Source organism: Nansenia antarctica (genome assembly GCF_963989245.1).
Source record: "Nansenia antarctica genome assembly, chromosome: 3".
Lineage (NCBI taxonomy): Eukaryota > Metazoa > Chordata > Actinopteri > Argentiniformes > Microstomatidae > Nansenia > Nansenia antarctica.
The window spans coordinates 49,675,717-49,691,482 of record NC_137688.1 but is presented as its reverse complement, the minus strand read 5'-3'; the positions used below and the strand labels follow the sequence as shown (position 1 = coordinate 49,691,482).

The following is a 15,766-nucleotide window of genomic DNA, read 5'->3' as shown; positions in this document are numbered from 1 at the left end:
TCATAAGTATACTATTTTCCTGCACTATTGTCTTCAACAGTACAGTCCTGCGGAGTCTCTCTTCCACACGTATTCCCCATTAGTGTTCATTTGTCTGACGGCCTCCAGCATCACCTCCATCACACGCTGCCATTCTCACAGCCGAGCGCTCGATGCGCTCAATGTTACCTCAACGGTGTCCCGTGACAGAGAGACAGACCAGAGGTGGCTGGCTGGAGGTGAAAGCAGGGGGGTGCGGCTAATGAGACCCGAGAGATCGGGGTCACGGCGACGACGGCGGCGGTGGGTTTTTGTTTTTTTCCACGCCCACGCCAGTCATCCTCTCACCGCCAGAAGATAGGTCACGTCTGCGACGCGGCTGCGGAAGAACGATGATTGTCCCGAGGCATCGCTCCTATCTGGTTTGAGTAATGGCGTTGTAAAAGTGTTTTCTTGTAAAAGCTCGCCCCCTCTCAAACCCCCTCGATAACGGCACATCAGAGACACCGCACAAACCTTTCAAAACACGACCTTTAAAAACCCGATTCGGAGGGGTTGCTGCTTGCCTCTCCTTCCAGCGGATGCTCTCTGGATGACCCCAGAATGTCACAGTGAAACCGGCCTGACTGCGGTTCAGAGCCACAGGTCTCTCAGGCCGACGTGGGTTTTCTGTATTCAGACTGTACTGTCTGAATACACGATCAAGTAATTACTACTTGGGTCTGGCAGCAGTTTCTCAAACACACAGAACGATTGGGAACAGAGGCAAACACTCTGGCAAGACTGTGCTCATTATCTAAGCAAACATCGATCATCCCTGTAGAATGGCAGCACACTGGAATATCAAACTGGACGGCATTGGGTATGATTGAATAGCACATTAGCTTAATCACATTAGCTTCATCTGGCTTCATATTGGTTGTGTTGTGTGGCGTGAGTGTGACATAGTAGGCTCTGCCAGGACTGCGGGCGGGGGGGTGGAGGGGGGGGGGGGGGGGTGGACTCGTCACATTGATGTCCGTCGCATCGTGACCTCAGAGATACAAGGGTGAGTCTGTCACAGGAGACAAACGCGACACCACCGGGACATGTGTCACTCCTCATCAAACCACTGTAATAGAGGCCAGGGGAGAGGGCAAAGGGTGAGAAAGAGAGGGGGGGGGGCATGAGAGAGAGGCGGGGCAGCGAGGGAGAGAGAAAGGGAAAGTGGGAGGGCAGGGGGAGAGAGAGAGAGGGATGGAGGGGGAGAGAGAGACAGAGAACAAGGAGAGAGAGGGAGACATTATGTAATTAAGAGAGAAAGAAAGAGGGAGAGAGGGAGAGAGGAAGAGAGAGCGAGAGAAAAGAGAGGAAGAGAGATACTGCTAGAAATAAGATATAATTAAATAATGAAAGTAATGAAAGAAAGAGAGAACGAGGGAGTGAGAGAGGGGGATAGCGCAAGGAGAGAGAAGGAGACATGACATAATTAAGAGACAGAGAGAGCGAGAGAGAGAGAGAGGGAGGGTGGGGGAGAGAGGGATAAATGGAGTGCAGGGGAAAGAGAGAGGGATAGAGGGAGAGAAATAGAGAGAGAGAGAAAGAGAGAGAGACAGAGTGAAAGGGAAAGAGGAGAGGGGGAGAGAGGGAGAGAGAGAGAGGGAGAAAGGGAGTGCAGGGGAAAGAGAGAGGGATAGAGGGAGAGAAATAGAGAGAGAGAGAGAGAGACTGAGAGATGAGCAACAGAGGTAAATGATGTTCCAGCACTGTTCCACACTGCTGCTGCTGCTACTGCAGTTGTGGTGAAATATGCATCGCAGCGCCCCCGCGACTCGGGACTCACACGAACTAGAGACATAAGCAGAGAGATCTGAAGGGAGAGCGAGTTCTGACTCCGTCGCTAGTGGTCCCGTTGCCTCCGTACCGTCCATGCCGTCTCATCCTCAGTGTGCCTTGTTAGCCTAGCGTGACAGCCTCTGCCTGCGGCCCCCGCGGTGGCTCCCCCGAACGATGAGCTACAACCGACATCCACACCAGCCAGAGGGCTGACAATGAACAGGTGGTCAGGAGGAAAAAACACAGCTGGCTACGACCATAGCAGCACTTATGTTCTGGAACGTTCTTCTCAGGCCGTAAAATACACGAGATCTGATGTGTTGTGTTCGTTATTCCAATAAAGCATCCCGGATGGGCCCCTGAAGTGGCATCTCGGGAGACAAGGTCAAATGAATGAGTGTGTGTTGCCGCGTATGATGTGTGATGTATTCCTGTGGCGTCTTTCCAGGGTTGAGGAGAGGGGCGGTGCGGCCCGACGTGGTCTCGCCTGACGATCGTGGCTGAGCTGCTCTTGGGTTCACGAACTACCTGAACATCTGTTTTGAAATAGAATACACGGTGTTACCTATTGGAGCGTATAGGCAGCCGAGACAGTCAGGAGGCCGCTGGCCAAGGTTCACGTCGGCGGTATTGCAATATTTATTCAGGGGAATTGCCGTTCAGGTAACTCACTAACTAAAATGCAAATCAATCACCTCAGAAACACTGTAGTATACACAAACACTGCAGCTAGAGAATGACTAATTAGAGACCAATCTCCATCTGGGTAGGAATGTGCTTGAAGACAAACAACAACCAGTGAAGAATCATCAATATTTAATGTAATTTCTAACCCATTATCTAGACTTATTCTATCATATTTCTAAAGTTTAGTGGTGCAGTGTTCACAATGTTGAAAATAACCGCCTCAATGAATCGAACAACCACTTTCGTTGAGTCTTGCTGCAATTTTGCAAAACCATGCATGTCTGCAGGAAGGCAGATGACATTCCCCTGGGATTACCCTCTTCCTCCAGCAATGCTTTCAGACAACCACAAAGACTAGCAACCAGCTCTCCCTCCATATGTTCTCTGAACTGTGGAAGTAGTAGTATCGAAAAGCACATCTAATCTAAACACTGTAGATACTTCCGTCTGGGGATTAAAGTTAACACAAACAAATCAATGAATGATATAGAGAAAAAAAGTATGGTACTTCAAATATCTCTGAAAACAAACCAGGGGCAGATTAAAAAAGAAAAGACGATACAGAAAAACTCCACAAACACACCAGAGCTCAACCAGGGCCCAAATTACATGGCTGGATAGAATCCCATATGGTGCACCAGATGTCTTTAATAAATGATAATCGTTTCCTCTTGGTGTTTTCATGAATATAGAATTCAAGGCCACACTCAGACCTGTCAAGCCCAGGCCCCTTCTCCCTGTGGAAACATAGATTATTTCATTACATTATTGATTGGCTCTGCAGGCAGACCCTCATCTAGCCCAACATGCATTGCTTGCTGTATGGTACATGTTACATTTGATTTGTTTGTACAGCTAGGTATGTAACAGGGAAGTTACAGTGGGGGTTAGGGAAAGGAAAATGAATCAGGGTCAATCTGCAATGATTCTCTGTCTCAATTGGCTGGTCTAGAAAGAAATATACACATTCAATGGACACAAATTGAACCAAAACAGCAGCATATTCTGCCCCCCCTTTTGCTTGGGAGCTAGCTGCATCAATACACAGCACAGTTGAAAAAAGTTAAATATTGCCTCTCACACAACACCAACAGTTCTAATTTATTGAAAGAACTTTACTATGGTACTTGTGAGAGAAAATTATTATATGTGGGGAGACATTTTTCTACATTTAAGATTCAAACTTTGGATATCTAGGGCAAAGCTATAGGAACTGATTTCCTGTTGTAACCACACAATGAAACCGGTTTCTCTACTTGACATTGGCTAGACAACAGACACATTTAAATGATTACAAAGACCTGATTGCTCTCTTTTCTCCCGAGATGGACCAAGCCATCTAGAGCAGTTTTGGACTTTTGTGTTTCCCCAGACCCAGTACTCTAAGACCAGACTAAACCAGTTTGTGGCTATTGTGTTCCTTTTTCACCTTTGTGTAACTAGGAGAAAGTGGGGGCCGATTCCCCCTTAAACCTTCATCCCCCATCATCTTCCTCAGTGTACAAGTCCACACCCATTGCTCATGATTGGTCTAGACCCCACCCGAGGGCGGACCTCTTACCTGAGTGTACCTGAGTGTATATATACAGAGATGTGATGAATGATCTGGACTTTTACGAGGAACTTCGAATCGTTCAGATGCGTCTGACGAACCTGTAAACTTCCTCCTTCTGCAGAAGAATATTAAATATCTTTTCTTATACATCTTGAAACGAAACAGGCTGCCATTATTGAATTTTAGCTCTAACATACTCAATTAATTTGATACTCAAAAATAGGAAATGTCTAAGATTGAGATAGCCTTGCGTGCTATTGACCTCAAGAGGACATTTAATTAGCTGGGACTATGGTTTACAGCTGACTGTTGCAACAGTAATTGGTCCTTGCTGGTTCCTGGGCATCTGGTAGAGCTAGATAACTTTTCCCAGAAAAAAACAGCAACTATTGACCGAGAAACATTCTCACTTGTTGTCAATCAGGGATCCTGCAGCATAGCATACTGTGTAACGTCAAGGCGTCAAATTGCCAAATAACACTGTTGTTTTGTTTTTGTATGAAAACCCTTTGATGAACCCTTTTTGGTTCCACGTAGAACAAACAGCCCAGTAAACAAAGAGTCCAAAAGACATCCTCAGGGAAGCCGGACGTCTTTCTAGGACGTTCAGATGACGTCTTTCTAGGACGTCCAGAAGACGTCTTTAGGACATCTTATGGACTACAGAATCGTCCTAAAGACTTCATCTGGACGTCCTAGAAAGACGTCATCTGAACCCACATTCCGCCTTCCCTGAGGACATCTTTTGGACTTTTTGTTTACTGGGAGAGAACCCACTTTTTGTTCTTGGTAGAACCATTGTTTCTGTTTATGTGCCTTGCCTGGGCTGTGGTGGATGGGCTTTCACCGACTGGGACAGGCTCGTATCTCTGTTCCGCCCAGTACACTGTGATAGATACCTTTGTGAAACATGCCGTAGGGTGAATCTTGCTTTAATTGTATCTCTAACGCCAAGCTACGGTATACTCTGATTGTCTACGTCTGAGCTGGCAGCTTGTTGCAGAAGTTACTGTCTTTTTTAGTTTTTTTGTTTATAGTTCTTTTTTTATACTGTTTTTTGAAACTCATAACAAGCTTATTAGGAAAGCTGGTTCTGTCCTCTGTGTCACCCTGGACACAGTGGAGGAGGGAGCCAATAGGAGGATGAGGACCAAACTCCTGGCCATAATGGACAATCCCTCGCATCCCCTACATGGAAAAGCTCCTTTAGCTGCAGACTATTACAACCACGCTGCACTAAGGAGCTCTATAGGAGATTTTTTCTGCCTGCCACAATAAGACTGTAAAACTCCTCATCTAGCTGGCTCAGTCAGGCTGGGGGATGTTAAATCATACTGGATTGTTGTTACTGTATATAATATTTGTCTGTATATTGTCTATTATTATATATATCTATTATTCAATTGTGACTTTATTTTGTTGTTGTTTGTGGTGTGAGCTGCTATAACACCTTCAATTCCCCTCAGGGATCAATAAAGTACCTATCAATAAAGTGCCTACCTATCTATCTATACAGCATGCTTCTTTTAATTCTCTTTTTCGACAAAGGTACAAAATCCAATAACCACACAGAGATAAGGGTCTGAAAACCTGAGGCCAGTGTGAAACATCCAGCAGTCCTGAAGTCTATGACGCAATCTATCTTACCAGCAGCGCATCTCTGGTGCTAAGTAATCATCCCAGCTAGACATCTGTGGTGCCAGACACTTTGTCTCTGGTTCACAGCACCTGTGGCAGTGGGGCTGAGGCTGACATATCTTCCTCTTTATCTCTTTCTCTCTCTCCCAGCCCTGCCTCTATCCTCCCTTTTCTCTCTCCTGAGGCTGTCGGTTAATTTTCAGATGTCTACAATACATGTGAAAGTACTAAGTGTTTCCTTTGTGGGCACAGGAAATGCGATGCACCTTTTGAACTCCTTTGATGCTGACACAAGATGCTGAAAATATCTGGAATGAAATGATCATTTTCTTCACCCTTCACTGTCAGAAAGAGACACTTGGCGACAAAAGAGAACGGACGCAGAACATCAGGAGATGTGTGAAAATAAGGTGTGTCTACAATTGTGTTTATTCAGTGCATGGTGCTCTTTTACTACATTTCTCAGTGATGGCAAAGAAAGAGAGGGAGAGGGTGAGGGGGGAGAGAGAGGCAAGAGGGGGGGAGGGGGGGGGGTTCACTACAAAGAAACCAGAACTTAAAAATATAGGCCTGCTAGTTCCCTACTGTTGTCAAGACTAATGCAGAAGAAGAGGTGTCAGGATGAAGAGGACAACACACTGACAGAACTACAACCCATTGGTTTCTGTACACAATACTATTTGTACTAAAAAAAAGCATCATGTTTTAAAATAGACCCAACATTTACAAACTGACATGTGCTGTACTCTCTGCTTAAATACTGTATTGTTTATTAAGGGGACAGTGTGTAGCTGCACCTCGCGGATCGATTCAATTGAATTTCTCCAAATCTGATAAAGTCTTGGTAGTAAACACAAACACAAAATATATTAGAAATTGATAGATACATTTAAATAAATGTAATATTGTGCGGTTGTTGCTATTTCTAGAATGGGAGCAGTAATGAGAGTAGTCTGTGGGTACTACCTGAGGATTTGGTACATCCACTTATTGTGTGGCTTTCAGTTTTCTGCTAGCTCTTCTTCATGCAACACACGTTCCGCACATTCCAATTTGTTTATCACCAATCAACTTCCCTATATCTAATCAACGGCTTAATTTATCGCAATCTTGTTTACATTTGGCGTGAATTTTCTCTAACTGACTTCTAAATTGCTATGTACGGTTGTCTGTCTCTGTGGATGAGTGTACACTGCCCCCTTTGGTAGAAAAGTAGAAATACATGAAAATGACCGCAGGACATCAAGTTGCCTCTGCCATAACCAGTAAAAATGAAGACTTGTAGCTGGTGATTGGAATGCTCTGTGATTAACCTAATACAAAAACATGGAACTACAGACCTGCAATCCGAAAAGACCGGCCATCTAAATGCTGAATACATACACAAAAATAACATAAAATAAAATAAATATAAATAAAATAAATTTCAGTTTCAGTCTCAATTTCAATACACTGCTTTCCCAGCAGTCCTGTTCCGCCCCCCCTCCCAGTGTAACAAGGACTACTACAACAACAACAACAACAACATCAACAACTAAAACAATAAAATTATGTAAATATCATTTCACCAGATAGTCAAGTCATATCTTCAAAAGTGTAGAAAGACTCTCAATTGGCCCCCAGTTTTGATGAAATTATTATGCTTTTTAAACTTCTTAAATTGAAAAAATATTTTTCACATTGAGAGGGAAAATAAAATAAACTTTTACTGTACAAGAGAAGAAACCAAACTCAGTTGAATGTTTGATTCGTTGTAGAAGGATCCTCACTTCCCTGTGGCGATCGAAGAGTCCCTTATTTTTCCGCTTTCCAGAATGAGTCCCTAAAAACATGACCTCGAAGATAGAGATATCCAATTACAGCCGTACGAAAAGTCTTAGAAAAAGTCCCTGCAATCTCAACATGATTAAAAGACCAAATGCCCTTGAAAAAAATTCTTAAAATCTCCAGACAAATCAGAGAGGAAAAAAAGTCATAGAGTACTTTATTTCATTTCATTTTAGAAAAAGAATTTGGAGCAGTCCAGTTGTTTGGAGGGTTTTGGCAGTGAGAGGAAGAGAGGGGGATTGTGGGGAATCCTGGGAGATCCTTCTTGCCATCTCCTTCCATTGAGCTGGGAGGTTCAAAGTTCACAGTTCAGTTTAGTTAAGAGTTGTTCTCACTGGTAAGTCTGGTCTGGTCTGGTCTGGTCTGGTCTGGTCTGGTCTGGCCTGGTGTGGTGTGGTGTGGTGTGTATCTGGTGTCTCTCCAAGGCAGTGCAGTTGAGTGGGAGGGTGGGTGGGGGGCTCTGAGGTAAACGTGTACCAACGATGACACAAGCTTAAGAGAGGAGATGAGAGCTGTGTGTTCACGTTCCTCAGGCGCCGGCGTTTTCACCCCCGAGCTTTAAACAGTAAACAAAGAGACAGACTAAAACCTCTGTGGATTCAACAGACCCCCCCCTTTCCACATATTCAACATTCTTGATGAGAAAAGAGTAAAGGCAGAACACACGTGTTTTGGACTGAGTGCGGAACAGAGCCGCACCCATCTGTCAACACGGTGATGATGAACATATCTGAGGCCGGACACGGGACGCTAGGAACACTACGGGAGCTCAGTGGAGCATGCAGGGTGTTGGCAAGGCGAGGGAGCGAGGAAGGATGAGGTGGTGGTGAGGGAGGAGAGGGGAGGGGAGAGGGGAGGAGGAAGGGATGAGGGAAGAGGAGGTGGTGGGGGGAAGGGGGGGGTAGTAGGATTGTTGGGGGTGTTCTCAGACTTCACTTATGTAAACAGAGTGGCAGTTGATTGAATGCGTAAGTAAAACAGAGCGGCGCTTGCACGCAGGGTTCGGACATGGTGGGGAACTCTCCAGGAGGGCAGCACAGCACTCTCCCCCAGCGTCAAGACGGAGAGGGAGAGACCGGGGGGGGGAGAGGGAGGTACTCTGTGTATACATACCACCCTGGCAGCTGGCTAAACAGCCCCAGACTCCCTCCCAGTCTGCTGGACGATTTGACTCGTACAAACAGGGCCACAATGAAAGCCACATGGGGACCAGTGGACCAGTGTTTACAGACCTCCTGCAGTAACGCCTTGTTTCATGTTGGAACGCTCTTGAGCGAACCGTCGAGCGAACAAACTTCTAGTTTAAACTGTTTAACGGTGATGCCAAAAATCGCAAGGACGTGCAGTTTACCTTGAAATATTGCATGTCCCGTTATTGGCAGGACACTCCCCAGGGGCTGGGATTATATTGTAATCCGGCTGATCAGTGAACATGCTCCCCTCCCTTGATCATGTTACCGCCATGCTGTTTACATCACTCTGTTTAGTCTCTGTCGGAACACTTAGCCCGTCGTTTGGGTCCGTAATCACTGTTGTGTTGAGATTAGGGTGGCGACTGCTGCTACCATGACTACTTCATCTACTCTAAGCAGGCCCGGGTCGGTTTGGACATAGCTACAGAGTTTTTCGCGTGTTCAACCACTTTTTGCGAGCTCTTCATAAAAAAAAACACTGAGATTGCTCTATAAAGTGATCCCACTTGTGCTCTGTGGCATTTCCCTTGTAAAAAAAGAAAAGAAAAGGGGGGGATATCCAACCACATCAAAACACATGCTTGGCTGGTAAACCCTGGAGGAGCCCTTTGTGAGAGAGGGGAGCCAGCATGTGTTTGTGTGTGCCGTGCAGCAAGGGAGCCACAGCTCGTGGTTACTGACTGATTTACAGCACAGAGGAGGGCAGTAAATATTTCAATCCCTCTGGTATCCACCATTCCTATCTCCATACCTCGAAGAAGACAGGAGCAGGGCTGGAGGGGCGGGAGGGGCAGGAGGGGAGGGAGGGGAGGGGTGGGGTGGGAGGGGAGGGGTGGGGTGGGAGGGGTAGGGGGGGTAGCAGGGGCATCTCTCTGATGTATGGATATGTGTGTGAGTGACATGCACCTGGGGATGCAGGGTGAACGGACGAGGGAGGGGAAGCAGTTAACAATCAGAGAAGAGATACAGTAATGTGACATGAAGATAGGACACCCCATGAAAACCTTTGTCTTTTTCAACATAATAGACATTTGAGCTTCACTTTAACAATTATTCAGAGATGGAGGTACTATAACTAAACAAATAAAACAGACAAAATGTGTAAAATGTAATTAATACTACTTCTTTTGAGGAAAAAGTTAGGACACCCCACATTTACTACTACTTAAAATGCCTGAAATTAGAATCAAGTGCACCACATCAGGTGCAAATGATTAGAACGTTGTTAGAGAGGATTTTGGAGGAGCCTGTCCTGGATTTTGGTATCACCATGGCAAGATCAAGAGAGCTCTCTGAGGCCTTCAGAAAGAAGGTTGTAGATGTGTATTAGAATTCAGCCATTCCACTGTCCGGAAAATAATTGGAGAACATTGTAAAAAACAACTGCCAACATGGCCAGGTCTGGCCGTCCTAGCAACTTAGAGCAGACTGCAAGATGCTTAAAGAAGTGTCCAACAATCCTAAAATGTCATCACGGAACCTACAGGTAGCTCTTGCCATCAATTATTGATGTCAAAGTCTAGGACATCTACCATCAGAAAGAGACCACCAAGAGAAGACCAAGTTTGATTTTCATGGGAGGTGTGCAAGGAGGAAATCCCTGCTGTCAAAAACAAACAAATAAGACTAAAGTTTGCCAGAGAACACCTAGACAAACACCAGGACTTCTAGAACAATGTGCTTTGGACAGATGAATCCAAAGTTGAATTATTTGGCCACAGTAACAGAACATATGTTTGGCACAAACCCAAGACAGCATTTGAGCATAAGAACCCCAAACAAACTGTGAAGCATGGGGTTGGAAATGTTATGGGTTGGGGCTGCTTTGCTGCAGCAGGGCCTGGCCAGCTCACCATCATAGAATCCACTATGAATTATTTATTGTATCAGAGGGTGCCTGAGGAAAATGTGAGACCATCTGTCCAAAAATGTAAGCTTAAGCGGATGTGGACCATGCAACATGACATTGACCCAAAACATTCCAGTAAATCCACCAAGGAATGGCTCCAAAGAAAGAAATGGAGAGTTTTGGAATGGCCAAGTCAAAGCCCGGCTCTTAATCCTGTTAAAATGCTGTGGGTGATTTGAAACGGGCTGTGCATGCAAGACACCCCTCAAACATCACACAGCTGAAGGAATTCTGCTTGAATTATGGAGTGGGAAAACTTTCTCCCAGTCGATGTCAGAGACTTGTAGACAGTTATAGGAAACGTCTAATTGAGGTTATTTCAGTCAAAGGGGGCAATACCAGCTATGAAGGCACAGGGTGTCCTACATTTTTCCTCAGTAGAAATTGGCATCTGTGTTTATTTTTTTGTTAATAACAAAGTTAAACTTTCATTGTTTTTGGTTCAATTACATCAACTTTATCTACAGAAGAAAATGTCCATATTTCTTAAAAAATAACTAAATATTCCATGGGGTGTTCTAATTTTTTCACATGAGTGTGTAAGAGAAGAAGTCTCTCTCTCACACACACACACACACACACACACACACACACACAGCATTGTGACCAGAGGAAGGAGATCCGGCGGGTCTCACTTGCCTGGTAGGGGCGTGGGCGAGCCTGTCTTACTCTGGGGTGATCTCTGTTTCCTGGTGCACCACCACTTTGGTCACAGACATGTCAGGGTGCTGCTCCTTCGCCTCTTTTATGGCCTGGGCCAAAGCCTGGGGGGAGGCAGGGGGAGGAGGGAGGGTAGGGGGAGGAGTAAGGGAGATCAGGGAGGTAAATACAATGTAATTTATTATAGAAATAAAAAAGGTTAGCTACTACTGTAACACGGGGGAGATGTTCACTTGATATGCAAACATGGTCACCGAACAGACAAAACACAACCACACAATCAGAGTCGATTAACACAGATGAAAAGACCCAAAACAAGACTAATATCCTGACAGAAGTGCATATTATTATTAATATCAACAAACACAAACGACCTTTCTCATTCTGCTAGGCTTTATTCAAATAATAACATACCCCCGTAAGCTTGAGTGAGAGCTCTAAGGAATAGTCAGGTATTGGGTGTGACAGCTGCGGTGGTCACTAATAACTTTATTTATAGCACTTTACATCAAAGTGCTTTACAATAGGTAAGCCACAGTTTAAAACAATTTAAAACAACTATTTCAATTTAAAAACACACAATTTTGTGGCACAAATACAATAGGTAAAAACAACAATTTTAAACAATTTGAAAACAACTATTTCAATTTAAAAACACACATAATTACACAGCACAAATACACAGCCTATGACATATAGACAACAGAAAACAGGTGGGTCTTTAACTTAGTTTTGAACACTGTCACTGATTCAGCCTGTCTGATGTCTAATGGAAGACGGTTCCAGAGAGTTAGTGCACGGACAGAAAACGCACGCTCACCGATTTACTCTGGCCTGGGCCAGAGCCTGGGGGGAGGCTCACTAGCCAGGAGCGTACTGCAGCCCCAGCAGAGGATTAGCATTCCTCACCTTATCGTGATCGATCTCCGTGTCCCCGGTGATGACAATCCTCTTCTCAATGCGAGTCTCTGAAATCCCTCCTTTCACCGTCTGGAAGTAAGAGAGAGAGAGAGAGAGAGACGGAGAGAGAGAAAGACAGATATAATATATATGCGAGAGAGAGAGAGGGAGGGGGAGAGGGAGGGGGAGAGAGAGAAAGAGAGAGAGAACAAAGAGAGAGAGAGAGAGAGAGAGAGAGAGAGAGAGAGAGAGAGAGAGAGAGAGAGAGAGGGAGATATTATGTGAGAGAGAGATAGAGAGAAAGATTCAACCAAAAAAGTTGAGGATAAAGGGAATTAAATATCAAGAGGCAGGGGAAGGTACAATGAGAGTGTTCAGACAGCATGCTGAAGTAACCCTGTGAAGGCAGACAACAACAGCTCCAACTGAGACCAGACACCTCCCCATATACTGTAGCCCTCAGACCAGACACCTCCTCATTCTGTAGCTCAGACCAGACACCTCCCCACATCCTGTAGCCCTCAGACCAGACACCTCCTCATTCTGTAGCTCAGACCAGACACCTCCCCACATCCTGTAGCCCTCAGACCAGACACCTCCTCATCCTGTAGCCCTCAGACCAGACACTTCCTCATCCTGTAGCCCTCAGACCAGACACCTCCTCATCCTGTAGCCCAGACCAGACACCTCCTCATCCTGTAGCCCTCTACCAGACACCTCCTCATCCTGTAGCTCAGACCAGACACCTCCCCACATCCTGTAGCCCTCAGACCAGACACCTCCTCATCCTGTAGCTCAGACCAGACACCTCCCCACATCCTGTAGCTCAGACCAGACACCTCCTCATCCTGTAGCCCAGACCAGACACCTCCTCATCCTGTAGCCCTCTACCAGACACCTCCTCATCCTGTAGCCCTCAGACCAGACACCTCCTCATCCTGTAGCCCTCAGACCAGACACTTCCTCATCCTGTAGCCCTCAGACCAGACACCTCCTCATCCTGTAGCCCAGACCAGACACCTCCTCATCCTGTAGCCCTCAGACCGGACACCTCCTCATCCTGTAGCCCAGACCAGACACCTCCTCATCCTGTAGCCCTCAGACCAGACACTTCCTCATCCTGTAGCCCTCAGACCAGACACCTCCTCATCCTGTAGCCCTCAGACCAGACACCTCCTCATCCTGTAGCCCAGACCAGACACCTCCTCATCCTGTAGCTCAGACCAGACACCTCCCCACATCCTGTAGCTCAGACCAGACACCTCCTCATCCTGTAGCCCTCAGACCAGACACCTCCTCATCCTGTAGCCCAGACCAGACACCTCCTCATCCTGTAGCCCTCAGACCAGACACCTCCTCATTCTGTAGCTCAGACCAGACACCTCCTCATCCTGTAGCTCAGACCAGACACCTCCTCATCCTGTAGCCCTCAGACCAGACACCTCCTCATCCTGTAGCCCAGACCAGACACCTCCTCATCCTGTAGCCCTCAGACCAGACACCTCCTCATTCTGTAGCTCAGACCAGACACCTCCTCATCCTGTAGCCCTCAGACCAGACACCTCCTCATCCTGTAGCCCTCAGACCAGACACCTCCTCATCCTGTAGCCCTCAGACCAGACACCTCCTCATCCTGTAGCTCAGACCAGACACCTCCTCATCCTGTAGCCCAGACCAGACACCTCCTCATCCTGTAGCCCAGACCAGACACCTCCTCATCCTGTAGCCCTCTACCAGACACCTCCTCATCCTGTAGCCCTCAGACCAGACACCTCCTCATCCTGTAGCCCTCAGACCAGACACCTCCTCATCCTGTAGCCCTCAGACCAGACACCTCCTCATCCTGTAGCCCAGACCAGACACCTCCTCATCCTGTAGCCCAGACCAGACACCTCCTCATCCTGTAGCTCAGACCAGACACCTCCTCATCCTGTAGCTCAGACCAGACACCTCCTCATCCTGTAGCCCTCAGACCAGACACCTCCTCATCCTGTAGCCCTCAGACCAGACACCTCCTCATCCTGTAGCCCTCAGACCAGACACCTCCTCATTCTGTAGCTCAGACCAGACACCTCCCCACATCCTGTAGCTCAGACCAGACACCTCCTCATCCTGTAGCCCTCAGACCAGACACCTCCTCATCCTGTAGCCCTCAGACCAGACACCTCCTCATCCTGTAGCCCTCAGACCAGACACCTCCTCATTCTGTAGCTCAGACCAGACACCTCCTCATCCTGTAGCTCAGACCAGACACCTCCTCATCCTGTAGCCCTCAGACCAGACACCTCCTCATCCTGTAGCCCAGACCAGACACCTCCTCATCCTGTAGCCCTCTACCAGACACCTCCTCATCCTGTAGCTCAGACCAGACACCTCCTCATCCTGTAGCCCTCAGACCAGACACCTCCTCATCCTGTAGCCCTCAGACCAGTGGAGTTGACCTCGATTCAACTTCAGTTCAATACAATAAACTTTCAAATCATTATTACTCATAATTGTTCACCTAACACATAACCACGGACCCCCAAAAAGCAAGCCAAGATGGACCAAGACAGGAGGTAAGACGTACAAATAGCTCTATAACAGTGCCTCGTCATTCCCCCATCGGACTCTTAATTAAGTGCCTCACAAACCATCGTCAACGACAGGGTAATCAATAAGGAGAAGTCAATACAGCTAACGTCCTTGATGCCCGAGACAATCCATCACTGCCGCGTGATTAATATATATATAATAATATATATATATAATATACACACCTCATTACCATACTGTGGTCATTGGACGCTATCGATCGCTATTGGTCACTTTTAATTGTTGACCTGTTTGGGGAGGTGTGAGGATCAGTAAATGAAGATCCCAGCCCAGTGGGACTTGTGCCTCCCTCCCCAGTCTTCCAGTCTCTTCAGATAAAGGAGAGGTTTGTTGGAAATCTGCCACCTCTGGCCCCCGGCCGAAATTCAATTAGAAGTTCCTGAACAACAACAACATCCTCCCTAATTATAATATAACCCCCCCGTGAAATTATGGATTTTGAGGAGGAAGCCACCACAGACTGAAAGGCGAAAATCAGTGAGTCCATTCCCTTAGAACATACCTGGCAGGACACTCTGTTTTAGAAAGCGCTTTCCCCCCCCCCCCCCTCGGACCAAAACAGCGTTTCGTACATGAAACATCTCTTTCAAGGGATCTCATTCCCTGACCACTACCGATTAGACATAGTCATTACAACCAGTAGGAATCTTCTAGAAAGCTTGAATGTTTCAGTATATATGGTCCCAGCAGGTATCGAACCCACAACCTAAGCGTTGCTAGCACCATGCTATACCAACTGAACAGAACTGAACAGGACTCACCTTGGTGATCTGAGTGGTGGTGGTGGTGGTCTCTGACCAGGCTAGCAGGACTCACCTTGGTGATCTGAGTGGTGGTGGTGGTGCTGACGGTCTCTGAGGTGATGGTCTGGGCGCTGAGCAGAACTCCACAGTCCCTGTCTGCCAGGCCGTCTGCAGGCTGGGGAACACACACAACATCACACTGTTACACTAAGCCTGTTCAGGTCTCCTGGGCTCTTTCTCCTCAGACCTCTCCACCCCCTAACAC

At 46.7% G+C, this 15,766-nt stretch overlaps 1 protein-coding gene across 1 annotated transcript in view; it reads right to left on the bottom strand.

Moving 5' to 3' along the window:
* Window positions 1-11,253: 11,253 nt before the first annotated feature.
* Window positions 11,254-15,766, bottom strand: part of epb41a (erythrocyte membrane protein band 4.1a) — a 34,115-nt gene continuing 29,602 nt past the window's right edge. The window contains exons 19-21 of the mRNA XM_080527355.1: window positions 15,575-15,688; window positions 12,173-12,253; window positions 11,254-11,367 (exon numbers count right to left, since the gene is read on the bottom strand). Coding sequence (XP_080383481.1) covers window positions 11,269-11,367; window positions 12,173-12,253; window positions 15,575-15,688 — 294 coding nt within the window. The 3' untranslated portion in view covers window positions 11,254-11,268. The remainder of the gene's footprint in view (window positions 11,368-12,172; window positions 12,254-15,574; window positions 15,689-15,766) is intronic.